Genomic DNA, 19,908 nt, shown 5'->3' on the forward strand with positions numbered 1-19,908 from the left:
CCGCCCGGCCCCGCGGGAATCAGTAAATGTTTGTTGCATGAGTGACAACAGCCTATACTGACCTCATTCCTGCCCTGAGCTCTCCCCAGAGGGAGGCCCCTCTGCACCCCTCCTTCCAGGAGAACCCCACGCCTCCCACCGCCTTCAGGCCTGCACTCCAAAATGACTTTCTCCGGGAGACCCGTCTGCTTCAAAGAGCGCTCCAACATTCCCTCCGTGACACAGCCTGGGGTGTCCTCAACGTGGGGGTGCTCGCCTGCACGGGTGAAGGAAGGAAGGAGCCCTCAGGAGTGAGCTGGGGGTTTGCAGAGCAGAGAAAGGGGACCAAGCCCGGCTGGACAGCCCAGGCAGAGCGGGGCGAGGGCGGCGCCCGCACTGGGGGCGCAGCGGGGTCGGAAGCTAACCAGGAGCTGTCAGGAGCTCAGGCGGGGTGGCAGGGGAGGGTCTTGGGGAAAGCCAGCACAGGCAGGGGTGCGGGCGGGCTGCAGTGCAGTGAACGAGAGGAGGCTGTGAGGGACGGCGCTGGGTGTGGCAGGTGGGGAGGCCATGGCTTGCCCAGAGCTGCGAGGAAAGGGGACCCTGAATCCAGCACCCAAGGACCCCAGGAGAGGAGCCAGGCAGGGCTCTGTGGACCTTCGGGGGCGGAGTGTGCACAGGGCTGGGGAGAGAAAGGCCCAGACCTGGTCTCCAGTGTGGGGAGACCTGGATGGAGGGGAGTCCATTGTGGGCCGTGCCATACCGCTGGGCCCCCTCCCGGAGCCCCCAGCCTCGCCGCTGTCAGCATCGGTCTGCCCCAAGATGGGCACGACGTGGCTCTTTCCCTCACCCTCAGACGCCGACCCCGCCCAGTCACCCTGCTTGGAGTTTTCAGTGCTGCGAGCGTGGGCAAAGTGGCCAGGACCCGAGACAACACCACCCGGGCTCTCGGAGGCCCGGCTTCGAGCCTGTTGTGGCCAGCACCAAGCCAGGAAACAGAAAATACTAGAAACAGAAAGAAACATGGGGTTCAGGGTGGGAGGCCTTCCTCCAACGCAGAGAGCGCTCTGGGCCTGCCACTGACTGCTGCCCGGCCCGCCACCCGCGACCCACCACGGTGCCCCTGCAGACCTGGGGCCTGGGCAGCAGGGCAGGGAAGCGGTCAGCTCAAGCCTCAAGCCTCACAGAGGCCAGCCTGCCCGTCTTCTTACCAGCCTGGGGGCCCTAAACTTCAGCTCAGAGGGCAGAGCAGGGAGGGCTGGGCTGAGGAGTGGAGGGGCTTTCTGCCGTAGCCTCCATCTTGGGAGGCTGAGCGTGTCTGTGTGTGCAACCAGGCAGGCAGGTGACACGAATCCCCACCTCTAGCCATAGCTAGTTTCCAGAACCTTCCAGAAACTTCCAGAACCTGGTGGGCCCCCAACACCCACCCCTGTCCCTGGGATAGGCAGTGAAGGCGCTTCACTTCTCCTCGAAACCATGTCCCGGGGGTTCCTCCTGCCACAGGGCACCCCAGTGCTTGAGGACTCGGTGCCTGAGATTGTCCCAGAGCCACTGGCCCCAAGCAGGTGGCCGTGGTCACTGCTGAGAGAGTGCAGGCTCTCGGGCTGTCCTCCCTGGCCACACGTCCCCTGAGGCAGCAGAGCCCGCAACCCCAGGCGCCCCCATCCCCCCACCTGACCCCCACAGGTGCGTGAAAGAGCAGAGGACTCGGAACCAGGTAAATTTGAATGCTTTATTGGGATTGCGAGCGAGAAATGTTAAAGACAAAACCCAAGCAATGAGTTTTGCCAGAAATACCAGCATGTTAAAGGGGTCGAGAGGAGGCCCGCATGGCCACTGCCAGATGGACCGCAACAGTGGGCAAGGTGACATTTGGTGCGGGGCACGTGGGGGTCTTCAGGCGATGGTGGGGGGACCCAAGAGGAGGTCCCGCTGAAGACAGTTGAGGGCGGAGAGAAGATGGACGGCCACAGCAGGGGCTCAGGAATTCAGAAGGGGGCCCGGTCGGGATGGTGGGGACCCTGCGGGAGCTGCTTGCTGGGGGACACAGAGGAGCGTCGGCGGACGGCCCTGGAGCGCCCATCCCACGAGAGGCGGAAGGTAACACTGTGTGGGATGGGCGTCCGGCAGGACGGGCGGGAAATCTGGGGCGCCTCCGAGTCTTTTTGGATCTCAGGCCAATCCGTCTGCATCCCAATTACAAAAATTTGGCTCTTTTCAGCTCTGCCCAATGTTCCGAATGGCCCATTCCCGGGACACCTGCCGAAGGCCCCTCTGAGCCGCCGGTGGGCTGACACGTACCGCCCCCAGGGTCGTGCCAGCCCCGCTACTGGGGCCCAGAAGCCTCGGGCCTCTAGAATGCTAGTCAGGCTGCCGTGCAGGGGGGCTGAGCTGGGGGCAAAAGTGGGGGTGAGGTAACCCTCCCAGCCGCCCGGACCCCTGCCGCAGCCCGAGGCGCCGAGACGGTGGCTGGTTCGGTACCGCCAGACCCGTGGGCCTCGGGGCCCGAGCAACCCCAGTCGACAGACCGCCGTCACAGCTCTCCCGCTCTGCGGGGCCTGTGCCCTCCTGACCTCCCCGACTCCCCGACCTCGCCCTGCCTGGACCCCCGGACGCCCCGCAGAGCTCTGAGCGTCCTGGGGACAAGACAGGGTGCTGAGCAGGCGGGCAAGCTGTCACCGAGGGGCGAGGGGAGGGCCCCCCAAGTGCACGGAAGGCGGCCACCTGCTCCAGCCCGATGGAGCCCAACTCACACACTGCGGCCCCTTCCCCCCCAGCCAGCCGGGGCCAGCCGGGGGCCCCTTCCTGATGGCCTCCGAGCACCTTCCGGACACCGAGGAGACGCCTCCCCACCCCCTCCTCCGCCCCTCAGGACCTCCGGGGACCAGCCACTGTCCCCGAAGGCCAGGCCGGGCAGCGGCCCGCTCCTTTCCCTCGGGCTTCTCCGTGGGGCCCAGTGGCCAGCGCCCCACGGAGGCCCCACTCTCGACTCAACCCAAGCGACAGGGACAGATCAAAAACAAAAACCGAATCGGGACGATAAATGGCGGAGAGCAGGACATGCGGCTTGGCCGCGGCGGCTGTGGCGGTGGATTGTGTAGCACCGTTTGGTCTCTGCTCCCCTGTTACGTGGGACGGGAGGACGTTTAATTTGGTGTGTGAGCGCGTACAAAGCTAAGGAGGGATCAAAAAAAAAAAGGAAAAAAGCCCCAGGAGATACCAATTAAAGAGGGGAATAGATCAATTGGCGTAAATTTGGATTCCTCATTGGGCCTGTAACTCTGCACTGTGACTCCTGACCGTCGTCCTCCAAACCTCGCGGGACCGCTTCCTCCTGCCGAGCATCCCCCTCCCAGCCCCCACTGCCCCCCACCCGCCCCTCCAACCGCCAGACTTCCCACACTCCCCACCATCGTTGCCGGCCTCCTGGGGGGCCCCCCATTTCTGAGAGGCCCCAGAAGGCCGGCAAGGATGGTCCCTAGGTGTGCTGGGGGTCCCAGATGTTCCTCAAAGGAGCACGCCTAGGGGGTCAGGCTCCGGGGTAGGGCACGTCTTGGTCTCCGCTCGGCTACAGCTGCCTCCAGCCAGGCCAAACCCGGTCCTCGCTCCGCACGATGGTAGGGGGCGCAGGTGCTGGTGGGGCCTGGGGGCACCGGCTCAGCCCACGGGGACCGCGGGGAACGCCACCTCTGCGTCTAAGATGGACCACCCCTCTCCCACCCAAGGAGCGGATCCCAGGAGTCAGGAGGGGAGCACAGGACATGAAAACCTCGCCAATGAGCAAGTCAGGAAGGTCCGTGACGACACAGACGGCACGGGGCTGGGTGAGCCCCTCTGCGTGCGTGTGCGTGGGGTGTGTGTGTGCGTGCGGGTGGAAGCGTGTGTGCGTCCGTGCGTGAGCGTGTGTGGCGTGTGTGTGCGAGCCTGTGTGTGCGTGCATGCAGGGGTGTCTGCAGGGGTGCCTGTGGGGGGGTGTGTGTTTCAGGGTGGAAACGGAGATGTAGAATTTGAGGGCGTGTGGACTTCGGAGGATGGATTTTAGGGTGTCTGGAGATCTGTGCCAATAAAGTTGGTTTTCACAAATTTCGGCGTTCATGTTCGTTCTCCCCTCCTTCAGTCTCCCCGGGAACCCCCTCTAGCTCCACGGTGACTTTGGGGATGGGAAGCAGAGTGAGGAACGCGTCTGGGGCTTTGCTGGTTTGGGGACGCCCAATTCTCCCCATGGCGCGACCGGAGTTCAGCCCGAGGAGGCGGGAGCCGGCTGTGGACCCGGACGTGCCCACCTGCAGACCTGGGGTCCCTTCCTTTCTCCTGGAGGGGATGCCTGAGCCAAGGCCAATCTGACTCGAGGTCCCTGGGAAGAGAAGGAGGGGGGGCGCTAATTCTTTCTCGATTGTTTCTAAGCCAATTCGGTTCTGGTGGTTTTTTTTTTTTTAGCCAATTGATAATTTTAGTTTGTTTTTTTTTTAAGCTAATTAACGTTCCTGGTGTTTCTAAAAAGCCAATTCATTTTAACGGGGCTAATGCGTGTGTGCGAGGCAGGGAGAGTTAGGGGTTCGTAGTTTCGGTTTTTCAGTTACACAATTTGGGGATAATTTGGGGGGATGTTTAAAGCCAATTGAGTTTGCACATTTCTAGAGATGTTGCTAGAGTCTCCTCAGCCCGATGGAGAGGGCCAAGGAGAGAAGAGCCTGACATGGGGAGGTTGGGGCGCGGGGGCCGGGGCTGGGGGAGCCCGCAGAGGGAATGCGATCCCGAGAGGGGTCAGAGGCGGGGCCTGGTGGAACGGCCCCTGGCCAGGAGGAGGGCACTAGGTGGACGGTGCCATCTTGCAGAATTACGCGACATTTTGGCTCACTTCTGATTGCCGGAGGCCTCCGGAGAGGCGCCCCCGTGGGCCGCGGGGTCGTGGGTGGGCAGGGCGATCAGCGGACGATGACGCTTGGCCTCTCTGAACGCCTCGAGCTCCTTGGCGAGCATGCGACCCCGGCGGGCGCGCAGGAGGGCAGGCAGGCCCCTGCGCAGTCGTTGGGCGGACTGCTTCCAGGTGTCATATTGGAAGAACTTGCCCACGGGGTATCTGGGGAAGTTGTCCTGAAGGGGGGAGGCGCCAGTCAGGGGGCGCCCAGCTCATGGGGGCCCCACGGGGCTCAACGCTCGCCCTCCGGTGGGTGGCCACCGGCCGCGCTGCGGGCCCTGGTCCCCCGGCACTGAGGAGACACCCCGCACCCCGAGGCCGGGTCCCCTCTTACCGGAAGCACGGTCGGAAGGGTCGACACGTCCCTCTCGGACTTGGCGGGGGCGGCACAGTAGGTCTCCAGAAGGGCCAGGTCGCAGCTGCGGAAACAGCATTCCTCCACGATGCCACGGCTGCTGCGGCGGCTCGCGCGGCTGGCCGGCCTGCCTGGAAGTCCCACGGGGGGGAAGAGAGCCGCACTTGAGCACCGGCCCGCACGGCCCCCACGACCAGAGCTGGCCTCTGGCCGGCGGCCACCCCGGAGAGGGGGCAGGAGAAGAGGGTCCCTGCAGCAGCAGCCGGGCTCGTGGAGGAGCGGGGAGAGAGCGGGCAGGCGGGGTGCCCAGGAAGGACGAGAGGGGAAGTGGGGGTGCGTGGGCTCCAGGACCAGCCCCTGGCCTCTGGCTGCCCAGGGCGGTGGGGAAAATGCGCCAGTGTGAGCCCGGCTTGGGGGGCCGCCCGCTAGGGGTCCAGCCCCCATGCTGGGGGGCACAGGGTCCCGTCTTGGAGGCCAGGCTGGGACACAAGTGCCGCCCCCCCAACAGAGCAGGAGCCTGGGCGGCCCGCAGCCCTCGAGACGCCGAGACGCCGCAGGCTTGGGAGAAGAAGAGGAAGACGGGAGGGGAGGAGTGAGGACCGACATGAAACCACGCCCTCCTTTCCTCCCGTCCGCCCCGTCCCTCCGCTGCTCAGGCTCCAAGGTCAGCTGCGAGGAAGAGTCCGAGGGCAGGCGCCCTGGGGAGGAGGTCCCACGGGTGGGGGCCCGGCCCGGCCCTCCCGGCAGGGGACCCACTCCCCGGGCCCCAGACCCTCCTGCCCCCAAACAAGGCAGGCGCGAGAGAGAGCACAGCAGAGGCCAGGGTGGGCAGGACTTCAGAAGCAAGGAGAGAGCAGGAGAACTTTGCAGAGAGAAGCGTTGAGATCCCCAGGCTGGCATCTGCGGGGAAGGAGAGACTCCAGGGGGGAGGCCCTGTGAGGAGGGCAGGGTCTGACCGACTCACCCCAGTCACACGCCCCGCCCCCACCCCACCTGCAGGGTCGTCCCCTTCTCCGGATGACCACTCCCCTGTCCCATCCTATCGATGAGAAACTGAGGCCCAGCTTTCTGGGGGGTGAGGGCAAGGACCCACAGCCCCAAGGGAGGGGTCACCTCCAACTGGGGGTCCCACAGAGAGAGACTGGCAGGAAGCAGGGCTGTCGGGGAAAGCCTGCGGGGGGGGGGGGGGTTGAAAATCCAGAGACAAGCAGGAGGAACAGCCCAAGAGCCCTTGGGCCAGCAGGTGAGCACCACACACGCTGACCAGACGTCAGGTCCACGTCCCTCCCTCAGTGCCATCGTGGGGCAGGCTGTCCTCTCCCCCCCTTGTGCCCGGGGGGGGGAGCTGAGCTCCCCTGGCATGTGGGACCGGCCACACACGCCTTTGTGTTCACTGGTCTCCAACCCATTTTATCTAACTTTAAATCAGATGGTCCCACTGTGAAAATGTCAGGCACCATGGAGAGGTCGGGGTGGGGGCACTTCAGTGCTCATAGCACTGCCCCCAAGCCCTCCTCCTTGCCCGACCCCATGCAGCCCACCCTGCACCCCCCCCCAGGCTCTGGCCCCCACGCAGATAACACCTTTCCTGGGAGGAGAGTGTTCTGCTTTGAGTCATGCTGCGGGAAAATCAGGGGGCGTGAGCGCTACCCAGGCACACAGCAGGTGCCCAATAAATGTGGATGCAGTTGGGCTCATGAAGTCTCAGAGCCAGAGAGCCTGGGGTCGACCCTCAGCAGTGGCTTCCCTCTGCGTGGCCTCCCCTGCACCAGGCATCCTGGAGGGTGTCCGTGGGCATCTAGGAAACGGTGTGGAGGACTCCAGCATTTACGGAGCGCCTGCTGTATGTGCCCACCCCTCGCCCCACCGCACACTGAGCGACTTACTGAAGTAAAAGCCGCGGTCCCCACAGACAAACTGGAGGGTGTCCACCAGCTCCCCGCCGCACAGGGTCTCCCTGGGGCGGTAAGCAGCAGAGCAGCACGAGGCCAAGGCCAAGAAGGTCAGCAGCAGCAGCATCGACTTCCCCATCGGGACCCCCGTCGGCATCTGGGGGCGGAGAGAAGAGGCCTTCAGCCCACCCGCCCTGCCTGCCCTTGCCTCCCGCCCCGATGGAGACACCAGCCTAGCCATCTCATCGTTCCCAGTTCCGTTTGGCTCGGTTTAGGTCCTGAACGTGACCGCTTGAATGACAGAAATCACACGTGCTCTCCCTGCCCAAGGCACGGTGCGCGGCAGCCCTGAGGCCAGTGGACGTGTGGAGCCCATCTCTGATCGGCACCAAGTGCTGGCCAGCAACTTCACGTGGGGGCGATCCTCCCCGTGTCACCACTGCAGGGGCTCGGCCACACCCAGAGCTGCGGGGGCCCATGCTGGACGCTGAACCTGGCCTCTGTCCTATGACGTCACGGGGGCGGGGCCAGCACAGGGCAGTGGCCACTCCTTGGACCTCCCAGCATCAGCCAAGATGGCAGACAGCCCCACCCCACCACAGAGCATGTGCATCCCAGAGGGCCGCCCCCCCACAAGCAGCAGGAGGTCCTGCGGGGGTGGGGGGAGTGCAGTCCCACCCCTCCCCCACCCTCCCAGTCTGTGGCTGAGCAAACCTCAGGTCAAGGATCCCTGGTTACCCTGTGGTGCCAACCGCACTCCCAGGGGCCTTGTTCTCCTGAATGGCTCCGTCTCCCCTCCAGGCTGTCCTGGGCACCCCAAAACACCAAGGCTAAAAGCCCCCGCTGCAGGGCTGGCATCACACCACCCAGGGCCTCGAGGTCCCTCGGGATCACCAGACACTCTCCCCACTGGGGGACCAAACCCCACCCTAGGAGCCAGAGGGAACAGGTCAGGCCACCTGGAGGCTGGACACCAGGTCCTCGGGGCCCAATCTGGAAGGACACACCCCCTGCCCCGGGCTGTGCTGCTGCAGGACCCCGGGCAAGGGTTAACCAGGTCCCTTCAGGGTTGGGGGCTCAGGAAGGACCTCGGGCTCTCTCAGAGACAGGGCGAGCAGTCCCTGCTCCCTCTGGGAAGTGGAACCGCCTCCACCTCCAGGCAGGCAGCCCCAGCCTGCCCTCCGCTGGCCCAGGTACGCACCCCTTCTGAGGCGAGAGTCACGGCCCAGAGCCTCTGAGCCCACTGGCACCTGATGCTACCCAAGCCCAGGGCCAGGCAGCCCTTCCCAGGCTCCACACCCGGTGGGCACAGGGGTCCCGGCTGTGTGGCCCTTCCCAGCCCGGCGTCCAGCTGTGGCATGCTAGGCCCAGGGAATTTCTGATGCCTTAAACCGTGCAGGACAGGAGGGGGATGAGAAGGGAGCGCAGTCCCGCTGAAACTCAGGAAGACCAGTGGCCAGATCCCCATCAGGACCTGGAGTGCCCGCCTGCTCACCTCCCCCTGCCCTGGCCGGGCTCCAGCCAGGCTCCCAGGCTGCCCCCACTGCTGTCCCCTTCCAAATGCTAAGAACGATTTGGCACCAGCCTAGCGGCAGCTGCGTCCTTCCACAAGCCTGGCCACTCCGGTGCGGGGTCGTCCAGAGCACCCACGGAGAGCCCAGGCCTGACCACGAGAGAGACATGAGAGGCACGAGGCAGGCAGAGCTACGGGCCAGGTAAGCAAGCCCTGGAGGAGGGAGGGTAGGGGTGAGGAGGGTAGAAGCAGGGAGGAGGGGTGCAGGGGCTGAGGCCCGGGGGGGCCATCAGCAGGCGGGCAGGCCCGAGCCGGAGGGCAGAGGGGTCCTTGGCTCAACAGCCCAGGTTACCTGCAGCTGGACAGGAGGCTTGCTGGGACTGGAGGAGGAGAAGGAGGAGGAGGAGGAAGCTGGAAGGCCGCCTCAGAGGAGAAGCCAATGTCCAGTTTGCAGGCTGGCCAGTGCTGCGGCTTTTATGTCTGAGCCGGCTCCTCCCCGCCGGGGCTCCACCCTACCCCCCACCCCTCTCCCCGCTGACCACTCCCCCCGCCCCCTTTGCTCCCGCCCCCTGCGTCCTCCCAGCCAGTCCCTTCACGCCTGCACCCCCAACAGCTAGCCCTGGACCGTCCCTCTGCGAAGTACCCTGGGGTGGGGGTGGGGGCTCATCCCGCACCCCCAGCCCGTCTAGGCACAAGGCAATGTCGGGGGGCGGGGAGGTTAGGGAGGGGGGCCGCTTTACACCTCCTTGTATGGAAAGTTCCATCTGCCCACTGGGCCGGGGCACATAGTCTCTGGGGGCTGCACACTCCTGCGCTTCTGAGCTTCCAACCAGCCCCTCTCCCCAGATTCCTGCGTGGAAATACTGGGGACAGGGAGAGGGGGAGCGCGGGTGGGGGGGCCGGCTGCAAATGCGGCGCCTGCGGGAGCCTCTCGCCAGCTCGCCCCCTCTTCCATCCTGGCCCCGCCCACCCCGTTTTCCTCCTTCGGTCTCGCTGGCACGGAGTCAGCATACCAGGGTGGGTTTCTGAGCCTTGCGCCCCTCCTCATTACCCAACACTCAGGGGGACAGGACCCTCCCCCACACGGCAGCGGACCGCAGACTCTCCGCAACAGCCCCCTGCACCCACAAACCGACCAGGAAGTCGCCTTTGCAGGCAGCTCACACCTCCCCTGCACTTCCCCAAGCCCCTACCCACCCCCCCTCCACTCTGGCGGCGCAGGGGAGAGCGCGGGCTGGGCCTCGGGGAGCGGGACCCACAGCCCCCCACCCTGGCCTGCGCGGGCCCCTCTCCCCACCCGGCCGGCCCGCACGCCGCTTACCTGGAAGCCGGCGCAGCTGCCGCCCACCTCCCTGCTGCGTATCGCAAACCGAACAGCGGGCGTTGGCCCTCCTGCCGGACACTCCTCTGCCAGCGCCGCTCTGGCCGGGTCGCGGGGGCCGAATGTGCGACGGGGCCGAACGGGGGGATGGCTTTTTTTGGGGGGGGACTCGTCTGATTGTTTGGGGAGGGCGGGCTGTCTGCGGGCTGGGGCGGGCCAGATGTTGTACTTTTAGGGGGGGAAAGGGTATCGGGAAATGAGGTCAGCTGTTGTATCAAGGATAGAGGGGGGCAGAGATAGTGGGAGACACAGAGAGAACGTGAAAGGGGGGGGGGCCAAAGAGAGGGCGAGAGGGAGAGAGGACAGAGAGAGGCGGGCAGGCTCGCAGCGGGGGAGAACAGCGCACAGAGAAACAGAAAGCGTATAATTAATCCACTTCGGGACGGCGAGGCGAGAGGGCGGGCGTGGAGGGGGAGGGCGCTGGAGGCGAGGAGCTGGGGGGGGCGGGAGGGAGCGAAGGGCAGGCTGCGGGAGAAGAGAGCGCGGGCGCCGGGACCAGAGGCCGGAGAGGGGACGGGGGAGCACAGAGAAGCGAGGGCAGCGCGCAACGTCGAGGGCCGGGGAAGGTGCTGAGGGGGGCGGAGTGGAGGGCGTCCCGGGCCGCGGGCGCCCAGCTCGGATTGGGCCGACGGAGCCCTCTGCCGTCGCGAGCCCGGGCCCTGGGAGGGGGGTGGCGGTGGCGGTGGCGGCGCCGAGCCGCTCGGGACGCGGCGAGGAGGGGAGCGGAGGGCCGCGCGCCGGGGAGGGCTGGGGACAGCGCGGGGGATGACAACGCCGGCGGCCTGCGAGCCGGACTGCCTGCGGGGGGGACCGCCTCCTCGGGCGAAGCGGGGAGGGCGTTGAGGTAGATGGAAGAGGAGGCGGCGGGGGTCCGCAGGCCCGGCGGAGCGCGGCCCCGCCGACGGCGCCCAAGGCGGGAGTCAGCAGCGTGGCGGCGGGCGGCGACGACGCGGGACCGCCGGCCGGGTGGAGGCGCTGGCGGGCCGAGCGCGGGCGGGCGTGGGCCAGGAGGCGGGGGCGGCCGGAAGGGGGGGCCGGGGGCCGGCCTGGCCTCACGCAGCTCCGCCGGAGAGCAGGCGAACTGCGGGCGCCAACGCCCGGCTCTTATAGCCGCGCTACCCCGCGGCGCGGCGCCCGCTCGGGCCCCGCTGGCCCCGCGCCCGCGCCAATGGGCGCCCTCCGGACGCTGGCCCCGCCCTCCGGACCGCCCCCGCAGCTCGAGCAGGGAGGGGGGCCAGGGGCTGGGGGGCCCCGGGTCCGGGGGCGACGGTGGTGGGGGGGGCTGTGGGGTGCTCGCGGCAGGATTGGGTTGGGGGCGGGGAGCGGCCGAACGCGCAAGAAATCCCGAGTCTCGGTTCTGAAGTGTGGCCCCCCTTTCGGGTTCCCGGGAACCAGGGGCTTCTAGGCTTGCGCGCGCCAGGGGCGCGAAGCGAGAAAGGTGGGCGGCGTCCCGGGCCCCAGCGCCGGCCCCGACCGCGCGGCGGCGGCGCCCCATCGAGAGTGAGGGCGCAGGTGGTTCGGCGCCGGGTCCGGGGTCCCCGAGTCCCGCGGGGAGCTGTAGGGGAAGGAGGAATTCCCGGGCGCGGGCAGGGCGCGCAGCCGCCACCTGCCCGAGCAGGCGCGGCGCCTGAAGTCGCGGCAGCCGGAGCCCGAGCGCCCCCCGGTGCCGCGCGGGAGCCGGGGTGTAGCCGCGGCGGCCGCCAGGTGCGGTTCCGGGGGAGGGCCGGCCCGGCCAGGCCCGGGGGCGGGGGGCAGCCAGCCGTGGGGCCTGCCGGGGCTGCGCCTGGCCCGGGAGAGAAGAGCAGGGCGGGAAACGGCGCTCAAATCCTACCTGCGTGACCAAACTCACCGGGGTTCGCGTGAGCAGCTCGCCTTTGGGACCCACCCAAAATATCCGGATAATGATTCCCCCGTCCTCAGTGCGTTGGACTTGCGTAGAGTCGGGTTCAGCCCCGGGGGCCACCACGATAATTTGGGGGTCTGGGGAAACCATCTCCTGGAGAGTTTGGACGACGTAAGAAGTCGTGATTTTTACCAAGTCAAAACCACGCACAAGCCCCGGCGCCCCGGCCACCCGCGCCTCTCGAGGGGAAGGGGCCGCCGCCGGCGGAAGCCCGTGCCGACTCGCCCCCTCTCTCCGCCATCAATCACTTCGCCCGCGCTCGGCGCGCGCCTCCCGAAGTCCCCTGACCCGCGGACTTGGAGGCGCTGCGCCGCCCGAACGGGGTGCGCTTCTCCTCCGCGTCCCTCCGACTCAGCGCCCGGCCCTCCCCGCTTCGGGGCCACCGAGGCGCCTTCCCCACGACTGTGATCTTTGAAAGAGCAAACGAAAGCGGCGCAGGTTTCGGGGCGCCAGGTCCCGGAGAGCGCGGCCGCCGAGCCGCAAAGCCCTCAGCAGGCGTCTGCGCCCCGTCCTGCTGTCCCCGGCGGCTGCACGAGGCGAGCGCCAGCCCCGGCGGGACTGCGGCGCGGCGGACGGGGAAGCCGGCCGGGGCCGCGGAGGCGGCGGGGAGCTCACCGCAAGGCTGGAGGCTGGAGGCGGGAAGCTGCGTCCGCGGGCGCGCGAGGAGCCGAGGCAGCGAGCGAGAGCTGTGCGGCGGCGGTGGACGCTGCTGGAGGTGAGCGGGACCCCGGGGGCAGTCCCCAGTGTCCGGGGGCAACGCCCAGTCCGTTGGAAGACCCGGGGACAATGCCCAAATTTGGGGGAAACTGGGGGCAATGCCCAGTCGTTTTCCTGGACGCGGGAGCAGCACTGCCCACGTCCTGGCGGACACGTTGCCGGGCCAAGTGTGCTGGGGAATAGAGAGAGAAATTTCCCAAATCCGAGGAGTTTGGGGGGCCTTCGCAGGAGAGGGAGAGAGGCTGAAATCAGTACCCTCCGCTCCCCGGGTTGGAAAAAGTGCAGAGAGCTGCCGGCCGGCCAGGAACAATGCCCAGATATGGGGGACGCAAGTCAGAGCTCTGTCTGGTTTGCGACTCCAAGCACGAGTGTCCCGACGTAGGAGACCCGAGGGAGGCCCCGTTGGTGTGGGGAACTGTAATCAGTGACTATATTTGAGACTCAGGATCCAGGGTCCAACTTTGGAGGACCAGGGGACATTGCTCAGTGCAAAGGGTGTGGGGGAGGGAACAAGAAATCCAATTCTAAAATAAGGGGGACCCAGCCTCTCAGTCACCAAGCCTAGGGAGAAACCCAGACCAATTTGTGAGAGATAGGTTTGGGGTGACTCCGGGAAAATTCTCAGCATGAAAAGTGGAGGGGGGACCCTCAGACACACATTATGTGAAGTTGGGAGAAGAGAAACACTGAACCCATTCTGGGGATCTAGGCGAAATTTCAGCGTGATGGAGGGAAGTAAAGACTGACTTCCACAATTTAGAAATACAAAATTAGTGACCTGAAAGGTGGGCGGCCAAGGGCTCTGGGGCCAATCCCAGTGTCCTTTAGAAACTCAAGAAACACTGTCTAAACTTGGGGGGAACCTGGGGTGTGATCAGCACATTTGGGAAATGCAGAAAAATCCCTGTCTGCTTCTCCTTTAATTTTTAACTGGTTTCAATTGGTTTGTTTTTGGTGAGCAGGAAAAAATATCCTGTTTGCTTGGTCACTGTCTGCATTTGGGAAACCCTAGCAAAACATGTCCCCAGTTTTGGGGATCCATGGGAATCACCCAATGGAAGCAGATGTTGAAATCTCAGGAACCCCGGGTAATACCCAGGAAGCTTATAGGACACAGGCCCATAAGACCTAGGGTTTCTAGGATATTTTTTGATCCCTGGACATTTTCATATGGGGGGGTATGCAAAGTTACTTAAATTTAAGGGGACTTGGGGAGCAAGGGTCACAAAATCAGGGGGTCCAAAAATCTATGTTCTAAAAAATTTGTTGTTTTGTGGTGGGGGGAGTCCCAATTTATTTGGAGGACTGGGACACATGTCTCAATTTGGAGGTCCCAGGAAACTAATTTTTTAATCTGGGTGTCCAGGGAAGTTGTTCAGAGCCCTCAGGAAAATTGGGGGTCAGTCTCTAAGTTTTAGGGGGAAAGGATTAAGAGTTCATAGGTCTCGGGGCCTGGAGAATCAGGGTCTCTGGTGATCTGCAGGGAGCTTGTAGCATGTGAGAGACCCAGGAAATGTTGCTTACATTTTGGGTGACTTTGCGGGTGTGCAGAACCATCTGGAGTCCAAGAGATCAGTGCCGTTCTGTGACCCGAGTGTAGTCCTGACGGCGTTTTCGGGCTTGGAGGGCAATGCGTGGTGCTGGAGAGAGCTGAGCGTGTTCAAACAGAAGGGATCAGGAAACAGGAAAAGGGCCCAGTGTCAGCCTGGGGTTTGAGATCAGCCTGGGGTTTGAGATCGTCCTGGGGTTCGAGATCACTGCCTGAATTTCAGAAAATCCGGATTTTTGTCAGTAAGCCAGTGAGACACAGGGAACGTTTTAACACTCAATGTTATGGTAAAGAGAACATGTTCCGAATATTGGGTTACTGGGGACACCCAGCAGAGCCTGGTACAGGGAGATGTACATAGGCTTTGAGCAAGGGTTTGTTTCCTGCGTGGTGTGACCCGGGAGAATCTGCCCAGCGCACAGGGCCACAAGGAAGCGCATCCTCATGATTGCCCCCGCGTGCTTTCCAGGGCTCCATGACAGTGTCTAACCCGCCTGGGACCTTTCTGGTGGCGGGAAGCTTGGAGAGTCCTGTAAAGGAGAGCACCGGAATGTTCATGGCTCCCCCCCACACACACAAATATTGCTCAATGAAATCTGGGGTTCGGAAATCATCCTCTCAATTTTGTGGAAGTCAGGAAACCAGAGCTCAGGCCATTTAGGGTTCAGAAAAGGGCCTGGTTTGCACTGGGCGCAATTCCTCCATTTCAGTGAAGGACTAGGAAGGCGCGTTCAGACTCTGAGGGTTTGGGGGAAATTGCTTCGTGTGCTGGGGGAACTGGGAGTCTTTGCGTAAAATTTAGGGACCCCGGGGGCTGGTGTCGGTAATTCGTGGAGGGCCCCCGGCAGACAGTGTCCTAAGCTGTGGTGGGCCAGGAGAACAGGGCTTCCGCGCGGGGGAGCAGAACAGGACAAGGAGTTTTGCCTGGGAGACTCTGCAGTTCCTGCTCAAAATTACGGAGGCTCAGGGAAAAAGCCCCACTTGTTTTGGAGAGGGCGCCCAAGTGCCAGGAAAACCCCGTCCGCCTTCTGGGGAGCCAGGCAGATCGGTCAGCGTGACCACAGCACCCGGGCTTAACGCTGCAGCGGTAGGGACGCCGCGTGGGCGGCAAGTCCGGGCACACGCGGCACTTGAGAGCCTGGGAGAAAGTGCCCGACGAGTTGGGGACCCGGACCACTAGGTGAATCTGGGGAAACCAGCAGGGGCTTGCGTTTCTCGAGATCCCCGGAAACGGATGTCCAAGAAGATTCTTGTGGTCTGGGAAATGCTGGATGTGTTGGAGGACCTGGGAGCAAGCCTTACATTTGGAGGATCCCGGGGAAAATACCGCCCGCAGGGAGGTCGCTCGCTGGGCTGGGACCCCTGGAGGCGGAGGGCTGCGCGGGAGTGGCGGAGCTCCCGGGGCTGGGGACGCGCCGCCGCCGCCGCTCCCCCGCGTCTGGGGGCTCGCGCGGAGCAGTGGCGCCCTCCCCGGGGGACTCGGGGCGCGGGCAGGTAGCGCCGGGCTCCCTGGGCGCGCGCCCCGGAAGGAATGTCGCCGCTCTTTCTCGGGCCTTCTGGCCGCCGTGAGCGCGCGTGCGGCGGCAGCCGGGGCCGAGCAGGCGTGGGGAGGGAGGGAGGAACCCGGGAGCCGCGAGGGAGAGACTTGGGCGCGGCGCCCCGGCGCTCCCGGGGCTCCCGGCTCCCGGCTCGGCCGCCTCCGAGGACGGCCCCGCGCTCCCCGCCGCCGCCGCGCCCCACGCGCTCCCGCGCTGCGAGCCTAGGCGAAGCCGCGGCCGGGCGGCCGCCGCGGGCAGGCTCGTCCCCGGCTCGGCTTGGGGGCCCGGGAGCACCCCAGACGGCCACCCCCGCGCGCCCAGACGTTCCGCGAGCGCCCTTCGGGCCTCAACCGGTCCCGCACGCAGGGGCGAAACCAGTTTTGCTTGGGTAACACGAAGGAGGGGAGGGAATGGGGAAGACGACGAGAGACGTGGGGGAGGACTGGGGGCTGCCCTGCGCGGCGGCCGGGGCGCCCAGGGTCTCCTTTCGTTTTCGCAAAGAGAACGTGCACCGAAGCCTCGCTGCCCGCCGCCAAAGCCCAGTTGCTCACGAGCCGGCGCTGAAGCCGTCGCAGGCGCAAGGCGCTTCTGGGCAGGAACGCGGCCACCGCCTCCGAACGGAGCACTCTTGAGGTGGGGGGCAGCGACCCGGGGGGGCCCTCCGAGGGGTACGGAGCTACCAGGAAGAAGGCATTGCTGGGGGGCAGAGGAATGGTGGGGATCCCCGGGCCACCACAGCCGGCATCGCTCGTCCCCACCGTCACCCCCAGAAGGACCCCGGTTAGAAGGGGACTGCTCAAAGCCTGACATTCTGGGAAGGCAGGGGTTAATGCCATTGGACAGGTGTGGGGACCCAGTCGGGGCTGAGGCAGCCCTTCACATTATTTTGGCAAGACAGGGAGACCCCCCCACCACCACCATGAAAAACAGCCCATTTTCCACCCAGAGCCCCAGGCACGTGGAGAATGTTCCCCCTTCAAATTCCAGTCCGCATCAATCACCCCGTGTCCCATTCCAAGAACATCTGGCCTGTCTCCCCCCACCCATCACCGCCCCCTCCCCTCTCCACCAGCTTCTAGCCTCCCTGTGTCCCTGGCTTTCAGGCCCATGCGGGTGTGCCTGGGGTGTGAGGACAGGGCCTCCAGCAGAGAAGCCCTGAGTGCCCTGAAGTCGCTCCCCACTGCGTGGAGACCTGTGAATTTGGGGGTGAGGAACGGGGCCCCTGGGAGCCCAGAGCAGCTTCCAAAGCCTCGGAGGGCCTTTGCTTCTGGACAAGCACAGGGCTCCCTGGGGCTCTGCGTCGAGCTCCCCACCTTCCCCCAGGCCTGCTGCCCAGCCTGGGACTGGGGATGCTGAGGTAAGAGCCCCTTTTCAAAGCATGGGCTTTCCCCTGGGTTAGGGGTGCACTGGGGGGGACAACAGCACCCTGGTCTCTCAGCGGGTCCCTCCCCTGCTTTCTGCCCATACAGGCGCCTGTCCCGGAGAAGCCCCTGGCCGGTGCTTGGAGATGAGCCCTTCCAGCCTCTGCCTGGACCTTGGAGGTAGGAAGGCTAAGGCCACCCTGGGGTGCCAGGCTGAGCTGCTGGGGCAAGGAGGGGGGCACATGCATGCGCTCCCTCCTCCTCCCCCGCGGGGCTGCCTGCTGAACCCTCGCCTTATTTAGTCAAAAGTGTGGCTAAAGGGGCAGGCTTGGCAAGGGCAGATCCGGGTCACCGTAGGGCTCAAAAAAGGCACGGGCTGCCCCCAGCCAGGACCAGCGTCAGGCTCTCCCCGACTTCCGGCCGTCCACAGGAGGAAGGGAACTTCAGTTGCCCGAGTATTGTGGGACTGGGGTCTCTCCTGCCCAGAGCCTGGCAGAACTTCCAGCCGGAGCGCCAGCCTCCCACCCCCATCCTGCTCCAGACCCGGCGGCCGCACCACCAGCCTCCCCCGCAGACCGCAAACCCCTGCTCCACCAAGAAGAATCGTCCCCCCCAAATTCAGACTCACCCTAAAAGCCTGGCCCCTACGCCCCAGGCCTGCGGCTGCTCTCCAGCCTGCCTCCCGGCTCCCTGCTCCCCACAGGCGGCCTTTCTCTTTCACCGTTTCCTCCCACAGCTCGGGCTCCGGGCTGGCCGCTCCCCGCTCCCTGGGACCAAGCCCAGCATTTTGCAAACTCTGCTCCGTTCTCCAAGGGTCCCTGAGCGCCCCTCCCTAGCCCACCGCAGGGCACCGGGCCGCTGAGGTGCAGACCGTACCCTGGGCTCCAGGAGGGACTCCGGCTCAGCGTCAGCCCCGGCTGGAAGCGAGGGACCGGAGACCCAGCCGGAACCACCAGGACCCGAGGAGGGCACAAGCCACCCAAGGCACAAGGCGCCACAAGCCACTGATCCATAAATCAAAAGCCGAAAGTAGGTGGAGGTCTGGTGGGGGCTGCAGGGGAGGGGGCTGGGCAGGCGTGCTGGGGAAGGACCCAGGCAAGGCCACCACTGTACAGTTTTCCGTAGTGTGGGACATAAAGACACCTTTAAAAGAACCTTCTTGGCCTCTCTCTCAGATGGGCCAACCAGCCTAGAAGGGGGCTACCTGCTGGGTCCCGCCCTGGCGGCTCAGAGGGTGGCCCCACTCACTTCCAGGACACAGACCCACCCCGCCCCCGCTTCCACAGCTGCCCAGGACCCTGAGCCGAGCCCCCCTCCAGGGCCGCTCAGCCTGTGCCCCACCCAGTACCTTGGCCACGAAGCGCCGCGCCCAGCAGCACCGAGTTGGCTCCAGAACTGTCCCAGGCTCTCCGGCCCCAGGGCCTTTCTAGCTGCCCCCCACCCCCCACTCACACTCACAGGAAGCCGCTCCTCGGAGCACAATGGAGTCGGGACACCGGGGGCTCTTGCTCCTGCGGCCGCCGCACTCCCGAGTGCGCGTGCCGCCCGCCCGCGGGCACGACCTCCCGTTCTCTTCCCAGCCCAACAGCCAGGAGTCTGCAACTGCCACCCACTTTGACAGATGGGGACAGAGGTCAAGCCCCCGGTGTGAGGCCCGGCAGCCCGGCAGCCCAGGGCAGGGAGGACCTGGGTCTTGGGCGCCGCTGAAGCCTGCTTGCCTGGGGTCTCCTGCTTCCCCCCACTGATGAGTTCCCCCCTCCCGCCGGCTTTGTTTCTCCTTCCTGCAATTCCGTCCCCACCTTGTCCTCGCGCCCCCCCCCTCCTCCCACGGCTGCTCCCTCCCCTTCCCTTGCCCTTCCTCGGCCAGGAGCTCCCCTCCAAGGACGCCCGGAGGAGCCCGACTGCCAGGAGCAGCTGTACCCACACCCCAGCGGCCGAGGGATGGACACCCAGAGCATAGCAGAGCCCTGGGTCACAGATGCCGGCGGTGGGACTCCGAAGAAACCCAGCTTCCCTGGGCCCTGTGGGGGGTCGCTCCGCGGACCCAAGGACAGGAGGCCTCTGCTGGGAGCTGACACTCGGAGAGCCAAGCCCGCGGCCGCAGCCCTGCGCGGGGGATCCGAAGACACTCACCTCTGCGGGTCTGGGGCTGGCGGCCGGCCTCAGTTCTGAGTGCGCGGGGACCGCCTGGGCCACAGGCCGCAGCAGCGCAGCTCCGGGCTGGGTTCTCTGGTGGCTCTGGCCGCCGGCGGCTCGGGCTGCGGGGGCTGCGGCTCCGGCTGGGGGGCAGGCTGGGCAGGGGGCTCTGCTGGATGAGACGCGGGGCCTTGCGGCTGGGGGGCCGCCTCTTCCTCTGGGGGCTCCGCAGTGACTCTTCGGCCCCTGGGGAAACACACAGGTGTTCCTGAGATGAGCACCTTTAAAACAAACCCCCCAAAGCCCAGAGCACCAGCCCCGTCTTCCCTGTCCCCGGGCTGTTCAGTGAGGAGGTCTCGGGTCTCCTTGCCGGGGTTTTGGGTGGCAGCTTCCCTACTTGTCCCTCTGGCTGACTGGCCCCCCTTTTTCAAGGGACCGGGGAAGGGGGAAAGGGGCCCACAGTTGGCCTACAGCTGGGCTTCCCAGCAGCCAAGCCAGCCAAGGGGCCTGTCCATGAAGAGGCAGGAGACCCATCTGTTGGGTGGGCTGCCCCTGCCCTGTCGGTGTGGACTCCTGCCTGGGCACGGGGTGGGGCCGCACGCGAAGGGCCTGCCTTGGGGGATCGCAGCACACATCAGGACACCCCCACACTCCAACATCCCCCCCTTG

The 19,908-nt window shown here is 65.6% G+C and overlaps 1 protein-coding gene across 5 annotated transcripts; it reads right to left on the bottom strand.

The window, feature by feature from the left end:
- Positions 1–1,694: 1,694 nt before the first annotated feature.
- Positions 1,695–19,276, bottom strand: IGF2 (insulin like growth factor 2). 5 transcript variants are annotated; one of them, XM_046015702.1, is made up of 6 exons: positions 19,237–19,276; positions 14,180–14,305; positions 11,867–12,031; positions 7,136–7,298; positions 5,229–5,380; positions 1,695–5,070 (listed from the first exon to the last, which is right to left on the bottom strand). In XM_046015702.1, the coding sequence occupies exons 2-6, from the start codon at positions 14,210–14,212 to the stop codon at positions 4,831–4,833; spliced, it is 753 nt and encodes a 250-aa protein (XP_045871658.1). In that variant the 5' UTR covers positions 14,213–14,305; positions 19,237–19,276; the 3' UTR covers positions 1,695–4,830. The 5 variants fall into 5 exon arrangements, with proteins under 5 accessions (XP_045871658.1, XP_045871656.1, XP_045871655.1 ...); XM_046015700.1 differs by lacking the exon at positions 11,867–12,031; XM_046015699.1 differs by lacking the exon at positions 11,867–12,031 and having other exon boundaries at positions 5,229–5,389.
- Positions 19,277–19,908: the final 632 nt, after the last annotated feature.

Source organism: Meles meles, chromosome 8 (assembly GCF_922984935.1).
Source record: "Meles meles chromosome 8, mMelMel3.1 paternal haplotype, whole genome shotgun sequence".
NCBI lineage: Eukaryota > Metazoa > Chordata > Mammalia > Carnivora > Mustelidae > Meles > Meles meles.

Excerpts from the sequence above, each read along its gene's own strand:
- IGF2 (XM_046015702.1), bottom strand. The coding sequence starts at position 14,212 with ATGGTTCTGCACACCCGCAAAGTCACCCAAAAT. Across the intron at positions 12,032-14,179 it reads CCCGCAAAGTCACCCAAAAT|GAGATGGTTTCCCCAGACCC; the intron begins GTAAGCAACATT and ends CAAACTCTCCAG. Across the intron at positions 5,071-5,228 it reads CCCTTCCGACCGTGCTTCCG|GACAACTTCCCCAGATACCC; the intron begins GTAAGAGGGGAC and ends TCCCCCCTTCAG.